The sequence below is a fragment of the Sardina pilchardus genome, chromosome 9 (genome assembly GCF_963854185.1).
Source record: "Sardina pilchardus chromosome 9, fSarPil1.1, whole genome shotgun sequence".
Taxonomy (NCBI): Eukaryota; Metazoa; Chordata; class Actinopteri; order Clupeiformes; family Clupeidae; genus Sardina; species Sardina pilchardus.
Genome location: NC_085002.1, coordinates 11,733,784 through 11,748,783, shown reverse-complemented (window position 1 = coordinate 11,748,783; position 15,000 = coordinate 11,733,784). Strand labels below are relative to the sequence as shown.

Sequence of the window (15,000 nt, the reverse complement as noted above, 5' to 3'; positions counted from 1 at the left end):
ACTTGCCATCCGCGCTTTTCTCCTTTTCTTCTCAACCTTCACTCTCCCCCTTTTTTTATGAATACAAATATTCAAGCAAGGTAATACAAACTTTTATCTCCTTTCTTCGCCCGAACCTTGGAGCTATTTTATCCGTTTTTTCTGTTATTACCTCGTAACCGAAGATCTTCCCGTTGCTCTCCGTCTCCGCGATGGGCTCCCAGTAAACCTGGATTTCCGAGGCAGACAGGGTACGCGCCCACACCTTCGAGGGGGCAATCGAGGGCTCTGAAAAAAGAGGATGGAAGAGGATGAGGAGGCTTTTTCGGATTCTCAGATGAAGGCGTTCGAGAAGCCTCGTCTGTTTCCTTTTCTTTTTTTTTTTAACGGAAGCTCATGCGGCGCCCCGTCTAAAAGGGAATTCTGTGTTTTCCGCGGAGCGCCGCTGACTCACCCTCCTCCGCCGAGTAGACGATGGCCACGTCGCTAAACGGGCCCTCACCCACGCCGTTGTACACTCCCACGCGCACCTCGTACCGGGCCAGCGGCGGCAGGCTGTCGTTCTTGAACGTGTACTTGGAGGCCTCGGAGGACGCCATCACCGCCTGCTTCCAGGTCGTCGTGCCGACGGGTCGGAAAGCCACGACGTAGCCAAATCCCTCTCCGTTCTGGTGCTCCTCCGGGACGGGCTGCGCGAGACGAGACGAGGCGAGAACATGATCACACACACACACACACACACACACACACACACACACACATGATCAAAGGCAAAAATATGCTAAACCGCGAAAGGTCTTTATCTGTTTATGAGGCCTCGGTCAAAAGACTCAGGGCTGCCACTCTTTCATGCGGGTGTCATCCGGGTGCACCGTGTGGAACATGAATCTGACAAGTGGATGTGAAGACCACTGAGCTTGGCTTTCCATATGGACCTGGATTTAAAGTAAATAACGTTTGAGAGCGTAAAGCGTTGGACTGTCAGTCAGCCGTCCGACTAATCTCCGCAGTGCTCGGTGTTAGATTAAGTGCACGCATCTGAAATGAAATGCCCTTCACCCAAACTCTTAAAGAGAAATGACATGTAGACAAGGAAATCCAGTGCAAATAGACTGCATTGCACTGGAGGGGAAAAAAAAAAAAGAAATCCTTGAAAAGCTTGAAATAATTTCTCACACCCGCACATATCACATCTTGCAAAATTAATGCGTCTTCATTTCGACTCGCATACCAGGGGAGTGGTTTTGCTCAGGCGCAAAACGGAGACGACAGCCTCGCCGTTTAATTAAAAACTCGTTTAAATGAAAAAAAAAAAAAACACTCGGAGACCACAGAGGGATCCTGTCAAAACTCAATTCAAACGTCGGAGACAGCTGTGCAGCCACACAAATAGCCCATGACCGACGGCCTGAGATGAAGACGCTTTCAGAAGTGTCAATATGGAGAGGGAGAGATAGAGAAAGAGAGAGAGAGAGAGAGAGAGATAGAGAGATAGAGAAATAGAGAGTGTGTGAGAGAGAGAGAAAGAGAGAGAGAGAGAGAGAGAAATAGAGAGTGTGTGAGAGAGAGAGAGAGAGAGAGAAAGAAAGAAAGGGAGAGAGAGAGAGAGAGAGAGAGAGAGAGAGAGAAGAGAAAGAAAGAAAGAGAGAGAGAGAGAGAGAGAGAGAGAGAGAGAGAGAGAGAGAGAGAGAGAAAGAAAGAGAGAGAGAGAGATGAGAGATCCACTTACCTCCCATCCTATTACCAGTTCTCCACGGTTGCCACCTCCACCACTCACGCTGGCTGGGGCGATCTCTGGCGCTGGGTGGTGGCGGAGACACAAAGACAGAGACAAAGACAGCGGGCACAGTGTGAAAATGGTGTCCACTTTCAGAGGCCTGGCACCAGGGGGAGGGCAGTCAGCACGCTTTATGCCTGAAAGGAAGCCCGCAGGCTTGGGAAGGCATCAACAAACACTTTCAGACAAGCCGCCATCAGACAGCGGAATTAGTTGAGCTTTTTTCCCCTCTGTCTCCGCGTCTTTTGAATGAGTGTCAGGCTCATTTGTGCTCTGTTTAGCCTGTGTCTGGGCTCTGACATGGATGGGACTGCAAAAGCTTCCTGTCTGTCTATGGACAGGGCACACACGCACGCACGCACGCACGCACGCACACACGCACGCACGCACGCACGCACGCACGCACGCACGCACACGCACACGCACACGCACGCACGCACGCACGCACGCACGCGTGCGCCTGCACACATACACACACGCACACTCGCTCACACACACACACACACACACACACACTTTTAAATAGAGCCAAAGCCACTCTCTCACTCTTGTGAGTCAGTGATCAAGGCAGATGCACTCTCTCTAAGCCTGCCTAAAATAGACACTTTCCAAACCAGTGCCTTATGGCGTGGGTATTTCACACACTTCCCGTCGACGCATACATGAATTTATCACAGCAGGCATGTCTGCATACTGATTCCGTGCTGCATTCCAGAGTACCGAGGAACTACTCCGACACCTCCCCCAAATCTATCATTGCGCCCAGGCAAATGCAGAGATGCATTAGGACGTTTAATCTCCGCGCATGCATTATGTGAATTTGACAACACCTTCTCCATGATTCAGAGAGGTAGGGCCATTGTCTCCTGTCACCTGTCATTTTAGAGATGATGCCTTCCTGTTTGCATCTTGATTACTTCTTAATTGTTCGTAAATTAGTTGCCAATCAGAACCAGACTGCAAAAACAAGCGGCGAGAGTGATTGACGTCAAAGCCGGATTTTTCGAACGAGCGAAATCCATCACGAGGAGAATTAAATGCAATCTAATATAATTAGAGGTGTAAGTGACATTCATGCGGTGTGAATGATGTATCAAGCGCGCTTGGAAAACAGGGGAGCATAAAAAAAGAACGCCACACACACGGACGGTTACCTGCCGCTTTGGTGCGGATTTGCCTGGACGGCGCACTGGGCTCGCCCACGCCCACGCTGTTGACAGCCACCACTCGGAATTCGTAATCCACAAAGGGGTTCAGGGCCACCACGGTGGCATGTAGCATCTGCCCGGGCACGGTCGCTGGCACTAGGATTAAAAACGTGTCGGAATGAGAAGAGTAAACACACACATCAACGCCCCAGACGTACAGTGACAAGGCCATCGGAAATTCAGCACACGTTCCAGAGATGGCGTATTATTATTATCGCGCACACACTCGGGTTACTCTCAGCCAATCTCTCATTACAGACTTCAAGGATAAAAGAAGATAATTAGAAAGTGATATGCAGCCACAATCCAAAGCATTCTGTGCGGATGACAATGCCCTCCCATATGAGGTGATATCAGGCAATAGCATGATTCATGGTGCTAAGGAGAGTCCTTCAAAAGGCTTTCTTTCTTTTCATTTTTAAATACTGTTCCGATAGTTGCGCATAAGAGGTTGAAGTTAAAAGAAAAAGGTGCTTTTGAATCAGAGGTATTGTACCTGTTTTGACTGCCTGCCAACCTATGGAGAAAGGATTCCTTGCCTGGACAATGTAGCTGGTGATGGGACTGTGGTGGTCAGACCCCGGGACCCAGGAGAGCTGGGCAGTCGTGTCGGTGATCTCACCCACGACCACGCCCTCGGGAGCGCCAGGGGACCCTGATAAGAGGAGAGAGGGGGAGAGAGAGAGGGACAGGGGGGAGGACAGAAGCGGTCTCAAAGACTTGAAGTGGACAGACAGAAAAGGGCAGGTGACAAGGTTGGACGGAGCACACAAAAGCAAGCCAGGCAAACGCACCCCGCACCCCCCACACCCCCGCCCCAACACAAAAGGACAGAGGTCTCAATATTCATGAGGCCAGCCGCAGATCTTTCAGCTGATGAAGGAGAACACAAAAGGCGTTCCGGAGGAACGTGAGGAGCACCGCTAATGGATCGATTTCAGATACTTTTTTTTCCAAAAAAAGAAAAGAGAAGTGGGCAGAAGGAGCTTGATTTTCTGGGTCAAATAACGAAATGGACTGGCATTGTACTGCGCTCTTCCATACCTTCCCCCCCCCCACACACACCCACACCCACCCCACCTCCCCCCCACGCTCCCTCACACACTGTTTGATGAAGTCTGCGGCGAGGGCGGAATACCAAGTACCGGCACATCGGAGTGGAAGTCCGTACCTCGCACAAGTAGGTCAGCCGCGGCCGACACGCTGTCCACCAACGTGTGCACCATGCAGACATATTTTCCCGAGTGCTTGAGCTGAATATTTCTGATCATCAGGTCACCTGCAGAGCCCTGTGGAACAGAACAGACGTGCGGTTTTACACAGACGCAGACATGTATGCAGTGTTGGAGAAACATTGGCTTCAGCGAGACCTAGCACATATTTGTGTCAACCGTTCACTAAAGCTCACGCTAATTAGCACAGATCATCATAATTAGCCAGGTAGGTTAGCTAATTAGTGCCAATCCCCCTGTGTTAAGAGCGTGGGTAGAACATGGCAGGACTTTTACTTTCTGAATACGTTCTCAGCTAAGCGTTCTACCTGTGCAGAGGACTATGTGGCTGCATATGTGCCAGTGCTCTTGACTATAAATACCTGTGATACAATCCGTAGGTGGCATGTTGAAACCCAGATCACACATGCACCTAATTGCTTGCCCTCTCTTCTCTCCCTGTCCTGTGCTGATGGAGATGACTTGTTTGTTGTGAAGTAAATCACCTCTCTCCCTGAGGTAAAGGTAACAATATACCCCTGCGGCCATTTAGAGTATTCCTCCACCCCGAGCGAAAAAACAAACAAACAAACAAAAAAAACAGGAGACGTGTCAATCAAAAACAGCCAAGCTGAACCAGCCTGGAAATGGCTTATCTGCTTGTAGCAAAGGTAATGCTTCCTCCTCCACCTCTCTCTCTCTCCCTTCCTCTCTCTCTCTCTCTCTCTCTCTCTCTCTCTCTCTCTCTCCCTCTAGCTCCTCTTCTCTCGGCTTGCTAATGAGATGTCAACCTTACACACCTGTGGAAGAGGGAAAGGTGAGCAAAGTTGTTTTGCCACCTCCATATTCTGAAACCAGAATATAACAAAAAAAAACATGCTTTCCAGAATGCAGAGAGAGAGAGAGAGAGAGAGAGAGAGAGAGAGAGAAAGAAAGAGAGAAAGAGAGAGAGAGAGGCTGAGGCAAAATGAAATGTCAGTCCCCTGCAAATAGTTGCAGTGTCTCATTGTGTGGCCAACGGACTACTGGGGGTAAATCATCATCAAGGCGACTGGTGATTCTTCTGTTTGCTTTGCAAGCAGGTAGCTCACTCTTCGGGCCCCCTTAGGGTCCAGGCCCTGAGTAAAACTGCAGAGTGTCATTTAGACTGCAACAGAGGAGAGCAACACAGAGGGGGAGAGAGAGAGAGAAAGAGAGGGATGGAGGGAGAAAGAGAGAGAGAGAGGGAAGGAGGGAGGAAGGGAGGGATGGAGGGAGGGAGGGGGAGAGATTGCTCACACAATGAGAATGTGGCAAACAATACGTAGCAGACAATGTTGCGGCCCCCCAAGGATTTTGGTCAGGTCTGAAGAGGATCCCTGAGGGAGGCCGGTGCCTTTGAACCGTTATCTCTCTGACCTCGCGCTCATGCCTGGGGACTGCACTGTTTTCAGCAATAAAGTTTGTTGGAGGGGGCTTTTTTTCCCGGAGTAGCAGCTTTTCTCTTTCTCAAAAGAAATCGCTGTTACCTGCCGCTGCAACAGCCTCCCAACACACACACACACCACACACACATTTCTGTCTCTCTCTTTCTCAACCATCCAGCACCTCACCGCAGCAGAGCTCTTGTATTAAACACACACACACACACACACAAACACACACACACACACACAGAGACGTACATAAAGACACATGCGTGCATTCACACACCACACACACACACACACACACAAATGCCTGTCTCTCTTTCTCCACCACCCAGCACCTCACCACAGCAGAGCTCTCATATTTAATACACACACACACACACACACATACTGTACAAGCACATAAACACACACACATACAAGCACATACTGTACACACACACACACACACAGTGGGAGAGTGAGAGGGGAGCATCGAGACACACCCCGCCGATCATCTCAAAGTGATCCTGCCTGGTGAAATCGAGGAGCTTGCCGTTGAAGAACCACTTGAAGGTGGGCTCCAGCGTGGAGTCGGTGGAGATGACGCAGGGGAACACGATGCTCTCCCCCACCGTGGCGTCCATGCTCAGGGGCGGAGCCGTGATCCTGGTGGGCTCTGCCAATCACCAGAGAGGAACAAAAGCACATCAGAAAACACATCAAAAGCACGTCAAATAGAGTGCTATTCAGTCAATTACGGAATAAATATCAATATGAAAATAAAAATGTATACATACAGTATATAAATAAACAAATACGGAGGATGGGGGGGGGGGGGGCATGTCAAATGGAGGGTTATTCAGTCAAATCTGGCGGAAGGGTAAAATGTGTTGATTCACTTATTGCCATTCTATACAGCCAAAAATAATAATGATGAAAGCGATCTCCATGAATCAATACGGCTCCCCCTCAGGAGCACAAAGAAGATGACATTATAAATCTGGTAACGCGACCTCTGCTCTGCAATGCTGTCTCTTCCTCACTCACAGCCTGCACCACTCCAACGTGATTACTTAGAAATGGCCTTAAATTACTCTGATTTAATTAACACATTTTGTGGAGGGTCCAAAAAAACCATAAAAAACATACTTTATTGATATAGTCTCGTAACTGAATAATTCAGGCTAATGGAACCACTATGCCAGCGAAGGAGATGGAGACAAAAATGCATATGTATAAGCATCCAATATTAAACCAGCAAAAATCAGGAAACTGCAACAACAGCACATTTTTAATTAAGCTCGCGATGTATGACTTCCTGGGAAGGGAAGAGAACATTTCTCCTCTGAGCACCACAGATGCCAAGGAATTCCTCCCTCCACCCAACCACCTCCATCACCACCACCACCACCACCACCACCACCACCACTGCCACCACCGCCATCACTATGACCAATAACTCACAGCTGACAAAACCCTGGATGAGTTATGCCTCTGTCAAACCCACAGGAACATAAAACAACTATATATTTCATTATCAATTTCATGCTTGGGTTAGTATTTTCCGTTGTTTTTATATATTTTTTTACCTTCCCTTCACGTTCTCTTTCCTTCCTTCCTTCCCTCCATCCCTCCCTCATTCCCGTTCCCGTGACAACGTTAAGAGTTGGCGCGCGGCGCGCGTTCGTACCTTTCACTACCAGCATGCCAGTGCTGCTGGCGGTTCCAAAAGGGTTGCGAGCGACGCAGGTGTATCGGCCTCCATCGGATTTGCTAACATTGGCGATGCGGAGAGTCCCGTCCTCCAGGATGGTGCGCCTGATAAGGAAGGGGGGGAGGGAGGAGGGAGGAGGGAGGAGGGAGGAGGGGGGGGGTCTGTTATCGGACTCGTCTAAGCATCAGTGAGCCATGCCAGAGCGCTGCAGGATTAGTCTCTCTGTCAAGGCAGGAAAACAGACTTTTTTCAACTGTTTAAAAGTGTGTGCGTGTGTGTGTGTGTGTGTGTGTGTGTGTGTGTGTGTGTGTGTGTGTGTGTGTGTGTGTGTGTGTGTGTGTGTGTGTGTGTGTGTGTGTGTGTGTATGTGTATGTTGTGTGTGTGTGTGTGTGTGTGTGTGTGTGTGTGTGTGTGTGTGTGTGTGTGTGTGTATGCGTGTGTGTGTGTGTGTGTGTGTGTGTGTGTGTGTGTGTGTGTGTGTGTGTGTGTGTGTGTGAGGCTCTGACTCCTGTGACTGTGTTACTGTTATCTAAAATGAATAACATAACTTCACCAAATTACATTGGTTGCATTTCACAGAGACAGAGAGAGAGAGGCAGAGAGAGAGAGAGAGAGAGAGAGAGAGAGAGAGAGAGAGAGAGAGAGAGAGAGAGAAAGGGAGAGAGGGTATAGACAATGACAAATGTAGCGCAATTATCCTAATTGAAGAAAAAAAGAGAGTTGTGCGGCTGAAGAGTTGTCATGCTATGAAGAGCACAAAGGAATAAATATGTATTATACCAGTATAAAAAACAGTCTCGGGGGACCTGCAGGCTAACAAGGACAGGAGGAGGAGATTGGAAGATACTCCACTAGGGAGAGAGAGAGCATTCACGGAGGATTGAATCTTTACCACCGTCCTTATCATTATAAGACATGTGCGAGATGCTATCGCCACCCTAAATGCCATTTCCACAAGGCAATAAAGAGGGGTATGACTATGGGTAGGCTGCACCCCCATGAACGACAGTGCGTATTGGGAGTCTATCATGGGGATCTTTAGTGGGATGCTGGCAGAAAGCATATGATGGTAATACAGAAGGCACAGAGGACACTGATTCAATCCAACCATGAAAAAATGCACCATCAACCAGAGCGACATTTACTTATTCACTTCTCCGCAGACCTTCACGCAACGTTCAGATCAACGCGCAGTATGCATGCAGATATATTTTTTAAAAAAAAGATAATAATAATAAAAAAATATGGAACGTATTCGCCGTTCCATTTTCTTTCTGGAGCGTCTAGCCGGCCGCCCGGCGATGAGGAGAGGCGGAACCTGAGACGATGAGCCGGGACGCAAACACGAGCCCCGTATATAAATGATCCAGCGCCCTCGCAGCTGCCGTGACCTTCTGGCTGTGAAAATCAAACAGCCGCCGCGCTCGGCGCGAGAGCCGCTCGCCGAGAAATCAAACAATTTCTCTGCGGCTCTTAAACATTAATATGTATTCACCGCAGCCGCCGCGGACGAAGCCCGCCGCCCGCTACCGCCGCCCGGGCGTCGCCGAAGCATGTCTCGCGCACGCCACGTTTCTCTTTTCCGCTGATTTATTGACAAAAATATCAAGCGCTGAGTGATGGAGGGGCACTGAGAACATGACCCACAGGGTAATGAGCTGCAAAACAAATAGTAGTGATAAAAAAGTACACCACTGTCTGCTTTACAGAAAGGAGCGGAACCCAACGCAAGCGGTCGTCCAGCCCTGTTTCATGCCCCACGTTTTTTGTATTCTCATCAAAGCACAGTGTGGCTGTGTAATCACTTTCTGCTCTCTCTCTCTCTATCACTCTCTCTCTCTCCCTATCGCTCTATCTCTCTATCTCTCTTTCTTTCTTTCTCTCAGTCTTTTGTCTAGTCTCCTTCTGGCCGTGACCGGCCCATGGAATATGATAACTAATCAATGCTCCTCCGTGCGTGTTGGGGAAGGTCCAGTGAATTACGGAAAGGCCGCGGAGATGTGGCAGCGTGTATTGATCAGAGACCAAAGCCCCCCCTCCTTCCCTTTAAGCTGCCCCCCCATACCTAAAGCTGGAGGCCATACGAAGGCAGAGCAGCTGCAGTTGCCTTGGCTGTTGGCTGGCTGGTCCCCCGGCCCCCACCTCCCTCCAACACCACCCGTCTCCCCAACACCACCAGCACTGCTGACACTCCAAATTAAAAATAAAAGATTCCGAGCCAAACATCCCAGGGGGTGGACAGCGAAGATTTACACCTCCACCCTGACACCCCTCCTATCACACGTTCCCCTCTTCCCCTCCTCCTCTCTCACCATTCCTCCCTTCATCACCTCCCTGCACATCTGCATGGTGCCACTTTTTCAGCTCGATCTGCTATCCCCGTGAGTTAATCATGATGTGTAAGGCAGTTCCACTCCAGCAGGGATGCCCGTATGCGCATGGGCCCGTGTGGTCGCGCTTCCAGGCCTACCTGCTCTGTCCACCCCCGGCCTGCCAGGGTCCTTTATTCCCCCCTCATGCCTCATGCACTGCGGCGATCACCTGTAACTAACAAGCTCATAATCAGGAGATTCTGCTCCACCTCGACTGCTCAAGGCAAGGTTGAGCACTGCTGATGAATTGCTAGTCGAGTCAGGGGGGGGCCTGGCTAGTGAACTACAAGGCAGGGAGAGCTGGTGCTTTGGCGCTCGGTGTTCAGCTTCGCAACGGCTTCACTCTGACCTTGCCAATAAGGTCAGGCAGAACGTCTCTGGCCATGGTCATCATCACAGGGCACAGAGCACAGAGTGATCGACGTGATCCGAGCCAAAGCTAGTTACGTTTTTTACGTCAATGGGAATACAGCTAAGAGCTAAGAAATCCTCCTGTACGAGACGATGGCTATCGGGGCGGTTGAAGCGTTCGGCGGCGAGCGAGGTGGTGCTTACCGCTTGGTGTTCTTCAGGAAGTCGCCGCCCCTGCGCCAGGAGTAGGAGGCTCGGGGGGAGGCGTGCGGCCGACACTCCATGATGGCCTCCCCGCCCTGCTGGATCAGCGTGGACTTCTTCACCGGATTCCTGGAAAAGTCTGGTGGCGACGCTGCCAAAACAAATCCCGCCCCCCCCGGCAACTCACACTCAATCACTTCACATTGGATTACTGCCCCTTGCCCGTCCCTGCACAGCACACACACACACACACACACACACACACACACATCCCTCACCCCTGCTTACTCACTCACGCTGTGCTTGTTGCTGTTGTTGTTGTTGATACTTTTGGTTGCTATTTTTGCTTACCCACTACTTTGAGCTCGGCGCTGGCATAAATGACCCCATGCTGGTTGATCGCTGCGCACTGGTACATCCCTGCGTCCATCACGTTAATGTTGGTGATGAATAACCTGCCCTCCTCCACTCGTACCCTGTCCTAGTAACACAACAATAATATCAATAGTTCAAACAATGGCACAGCCAAAACAGCAACTGTGTATTTAGTTTGTATTCATGTCTGTATTTTGAATTGCAACTTTTTAATGATTTAATTAGTCATTGGAATTGTATACTTCCTTTAGGTCATGTTCAATCAAATAAGCACTTCAGTCAATTTGTTTTATAATGAAATAGAATAAAAAAGGTTATTGGTCTTTTATGTTTCCTGTAGGCAAGGCTCAGTGAGTCAGACAGCTGTGGACAGGGTTTATGGGTCCACAAGACTTCAGGTGCTTGGCAGTGCGGCCTCACCCCGGTCGTGACGAGCTCTCCGTTTCGGAGCCATTTGTACGAGGGCCTGGGCTTGCCATTTGCCCGACACTCCCACTGCAGGCTGGCCTCGATGGCCATGTGCGCGTCCCTCAGAGTCTGTGCCCAGTGCAGATGCTCAACATCTGTCAGACGTCAAAACGACTTTTGTTAGAAGGTCAGCCAACAACAGGAAAACAAACAAACAAACAAAAAAGGGAGGAGGGAAACCAGCCCGGTTTACATTCATTCTCATCAGAAAAATAACATGCAACCAAAATGGCAGCACCTGTTTTGAGTTGCTGCTGCTGCTGCTGCTGTGTACTCAAATGTCATTAGTAACTCAGTCTGTTCGGAGGCATCTTTAGAGGGTGCCCCCCCCTCCCAACTCTTGAGGCAGACTTTTTACTGATAGCTTTCCAACTAGAAAGCAACAGTCTAACCTCTTCAAAAGCACATCACTGGAAGGTTAATTGGTACAAATTAATTCCAGATTATCTTGTCTTTATAATACCCTGATTTAGTTCTGGCAAAATGCAGACTATGATTTGTGGTCTCGTTATTTTAATTAGACTTGCTAAACTGGAATACAATAAATCCATCCAGGAGCTACAGCTGACTGCTTCCTGCTATTTCCAGGATATTCCTTCAGCACTCATTTAATTAAAACTATACTTATTGCTCCCCCCAACTGTGATTTTGACAGCTATCTGTGCAACAAAGAAATCAACATAAAACATATGCCATATTACTTTTATTGATTGCATATATTTTTGCTTTTAATTAAACATCAGACATCTACCTCCTCTCGTTCCATTCTCTCAGGCAATGTAAAGTAAATGTGTTTTGCTTAACACAATTATCACCCCGGCGTTTGTACAAAGCTGTAATCTTAACGTACTGTCGAAAACGAGCTGTCCTCTGGCGACGTTCCGTCCTCTGGCGTTCTCGGCGATGCACTCGTACAGGCCGGCGTCCTCCGGACGGAAGTAGGGGATCTCCAGGACCCCGTTGGAGTGGTTGATCTTGATCTTGCCGGGCAGCGGGCTCCCGTCTGCTCTCCGCCACGAGATGGAAGGCACTGGACTGGGGGTGAGACAATCAGCCAATGTCACGCCATGGTCACGCCGCAAAGCGCACCGCTGCTCACCAGCTGTGCGGGCGCCATTGTTTTTACGCCACATTTGCAACACACAATAGAACAAAAAAAAAACAAAAAAACAACCGAAATCAATACAATCAAGGACATCAATAAAGGGCTAATTGAATTTAAAGCATTGCGACTCTCGTGGCAGTTCACCCCCGTTAGCTTTAAGTGTAGGTTGAGAATCAAACGTATGCAATGAGCCATGTCTAGCTTTCAGCTTTAAACTCAATGGAACAAACCATGCCTGTCAGTTCCACTGTAGATAAAGGTGCTCAGTGCATGCCTGCCATGTTTGCAAGTCAGTCAGTACTCTGGGCTCATACGCAGAGGAGTCACGGTCTTTCACCTAGGCCTCTGACATCATCATAATACCATGAATAATTCTCCGTGCTCCTTCAAAGCGCCCAGGACTGCTTAACATGGCTGTCATACAGCGCCATCCATTATTTAAGCGGCTAATGTTTACACATTTTCACCACCGTGTCTCTGGCGCAGACGGGGAGCAGTCGCATTTTCCACAAATAGACCCGTGCTGATAGACTGCATTGCCGGGTGCGAGTGTGATAATCTCATGCAGAGTCGAGCAGCCCCGCTCTTTTCTACCCAAGGCCCCAAGGTCTTTCGCGCGGGAAAACACACAGGAAAAAAAAGCGATGCTTACTTTCCTAAGGCGAAACATTCCAGCTTGACCGAGGATCCCTTGGCGACGTGGATGGTTTCTCCAAACTGGACTTCAATCTTTGGCTCATACTCCCCCATCACAGCTGCGGTGGCCAGAACAAACAAATAAATGGACAAACAGCGGCAGAGATAAACAAACAAACAAAAAAAACGAGCAGAGAATGACCGGCATCTCGACTGCAATCTGCCAAATGGCCTGACCGCTGGATTTCTAAATATCTCCATTCCTGGGGCGCTCACGAGGACACTAATGACCAGCTCCACTGGGTACTGCTGCTGTTTGTACACAGAGCCATCTACATACTACTGCATGTACATAACGTCCGTGTGCTAACGGACAAGGAACATTAAACAAACGCTGGTGCCGTCTTATCGGCCTTCTGGTGCCTTGCGTGAGCTTGCATATGCAAATGTGGCTACGCTTGTGTGACCATATGTGTTTGTTAGTTTCTTTATGTGCGAATGCACAGAGTTTGTGTGTGCTTGTGTGTGCTCAGTGAATCTATCTCATGCGTGTGGGCATTTATTTGATGTACTGTATCAGGGTGTGTGATTGTATGTATGTGTGAGTTTAGGGATTTTATTGTTGCCACATGTTTGTGTTCGTAAATGCCTGTGTGTATATGCCAGTGCTTATCTACCATATGTGTGCATCTTCACTTTGTCTTCACAGTGTGTGTGTGTGTGGGGGGTGTGTGTCTGTCTATCTGTATCTATGTGTGAGTGTGTATGTGTGTGTGTGTGTGTGTGTGTGTGTGTGTGTATGCCTCTCTCTGTGTGTGTGTGTGTGTGTGCCTCTATCCTACAGAGCTCGCTGGTGCAGCTGAGAGGCGATGAGCACACACACGCTCGGTGTCACAGAGCCGGGGCTAAACAAACGGCGTCACACTCCATGCCTCCCTGCTGTCTTAAAACCCCCGCTCCCCCACTCCCTCCCTTCATCGCTCACTCTCTCCCTCCCTCCCTCCCTCTCTCCCTCTCTCCGTTCCTTCCACCTCCTGCCTGCCACTGCTGCAGCAGCACCGGTTCCCTACGACTACGTCAAGTTCCTCCCCCCGGGGTTACGGGAGGACCGCCGTCCGGTTCCGGGCGTGGACTCACCGTCCGAGCGCAGGACCACGGGCGAGGGGGAGCTGTAGACGGTGGCGTTGGTCATCACGTTGCGCACCACGCACGTGTAGTTGCCCACATCCGACGCCGCCACCTTGGCGATGTAGAGGTTGCCCGTCCGCTGGGACACGAAGCGCCGCTTGTCCCGCACCAGAAACCCCGGCTGCCCGTTAAAGATCCACGAGTATTTGATCTCTGGACACACACACACACACACACACACACACACACACACACACGTACACACACACACACACACACACACACACACACACACACACACACACACACACACACACACACACACACACACACACACAAACACATCATCAGATCATCCAAATCATCACACACTCAGTGATGGATAAACACACAAAACTGGCACATTTGTCTTTGTTATCCAAATGATCCAACAATTTGGAGTAATTTAGAGTCAGCAGTTTGAAAGATCTTGGAAAAAAAGGTATTATGTTCACCCTCAGGTTTGCATATTTTTCATTAAATCAGATGTACAGCGTATAGAACCTACACAATAACCCAGCTGGCCTAGTCAGAACATACCGTGCATAACAAAGGCAGGTGAAATCTGCTTCAGCACAAGGTGAAAGTACAAGGCAAGAACACAAAGCCCTGGCAAAGGTGCCAAGCCTGTCCGCAGAGACCCCGCGGAAACAGATTGCCATGATTCATCCGACGCCACCGAACGTCCCCGCGCAGTATGCCGCCGCGCTCCCCACGCCAAGGCCCTTATTTAAACTCCATCCTGCGCACGCTGCGCGCGCGCGCGTGTGTGTGTGTGTGTGTTTGTGTGTGTGTGTGTGTGTGTGTGCACGCTGCGCTGCATGTTCCCAGGTTAGGTATAATTGTAAAAAAGCGCTCATTTATTTTCCCCCACTTCAGTGATTAATGGTGCGTGCTCGTGTCATTGCCTTTGAGGTTTCCGGTTGCTTTCTTTGCCCTATCTGTGCCTTTGTGTTTCCTTGCCTACAGCGCACTGGGGCTTTTTTTTCCCGCGCTCGCGCGCCGGAGCCCTTTTTACGAGGAACACAGGCTCCGGCGAAG

General features: G+C 49.6%; 1 protein-coding gene across 1 annotated transcript in view; it reads right to left on the bottom strand.

Annotated features, from left to right (window-relative positions):
• LOC134092174 (contactin-4) overlaps window positions 1–15,000 on the bottom strand; it is a 30,023-nt gene that overhangs the window by 6,828 nt on the left and 8,195 nt on the right. The window contains exons 5-18 of the mRNA XM_062544963.1: window positions 13,930–14,133; window positions 12,809–12,911; window positions 11,902–12,086; window positions 11,004–11,146; window positions 10,560–10,689; window positions 10,209–10,359; window positions 7,257–7,384; window positions 6,070–6,242; window positions 4,136–4,253; window positions 3,461–3,619; window positions 2,911–3,060; window positions 1,709–1,779; window positions 434–668; window positions 152–267 (exon numbers count right to left, since the gene is read on the bottom strand). Coding sequence (XP_062400947.1) covers window positions 152–267; window positions 434–668; window positions 1,709–1,779; window positions 2,911–3,060; window positions 3,461–3,619; window positions 4,136–4,253; window positions 6,070–6,242; window positions 7,257–7,384; window positions 10,209–10,359; window positions 10,560–10,689; window positions 11,004–11,146; window positions 11,902–12,086; window positions 12,809–12,911; window positions 13,930–14,133 — 2,066 coding nt within the window. The remainder of the gene's footprint in view (window positions 1–151; window positions 268–433; window positions 669–1,708; window positions 1,780–2,910; window positions 3,061–3,460; window positions 3,620–4,135; window positions 4,254–6,069; window positions 6,243–7,256; window positions 7,385–10,208; window positions 10,360–10,559; window positions 10,690–11,003; window positions 11,147–11,901; window positions 12,087–12,808; window positions 12,912–13,929; window positions 14,134–15,000) is intronic.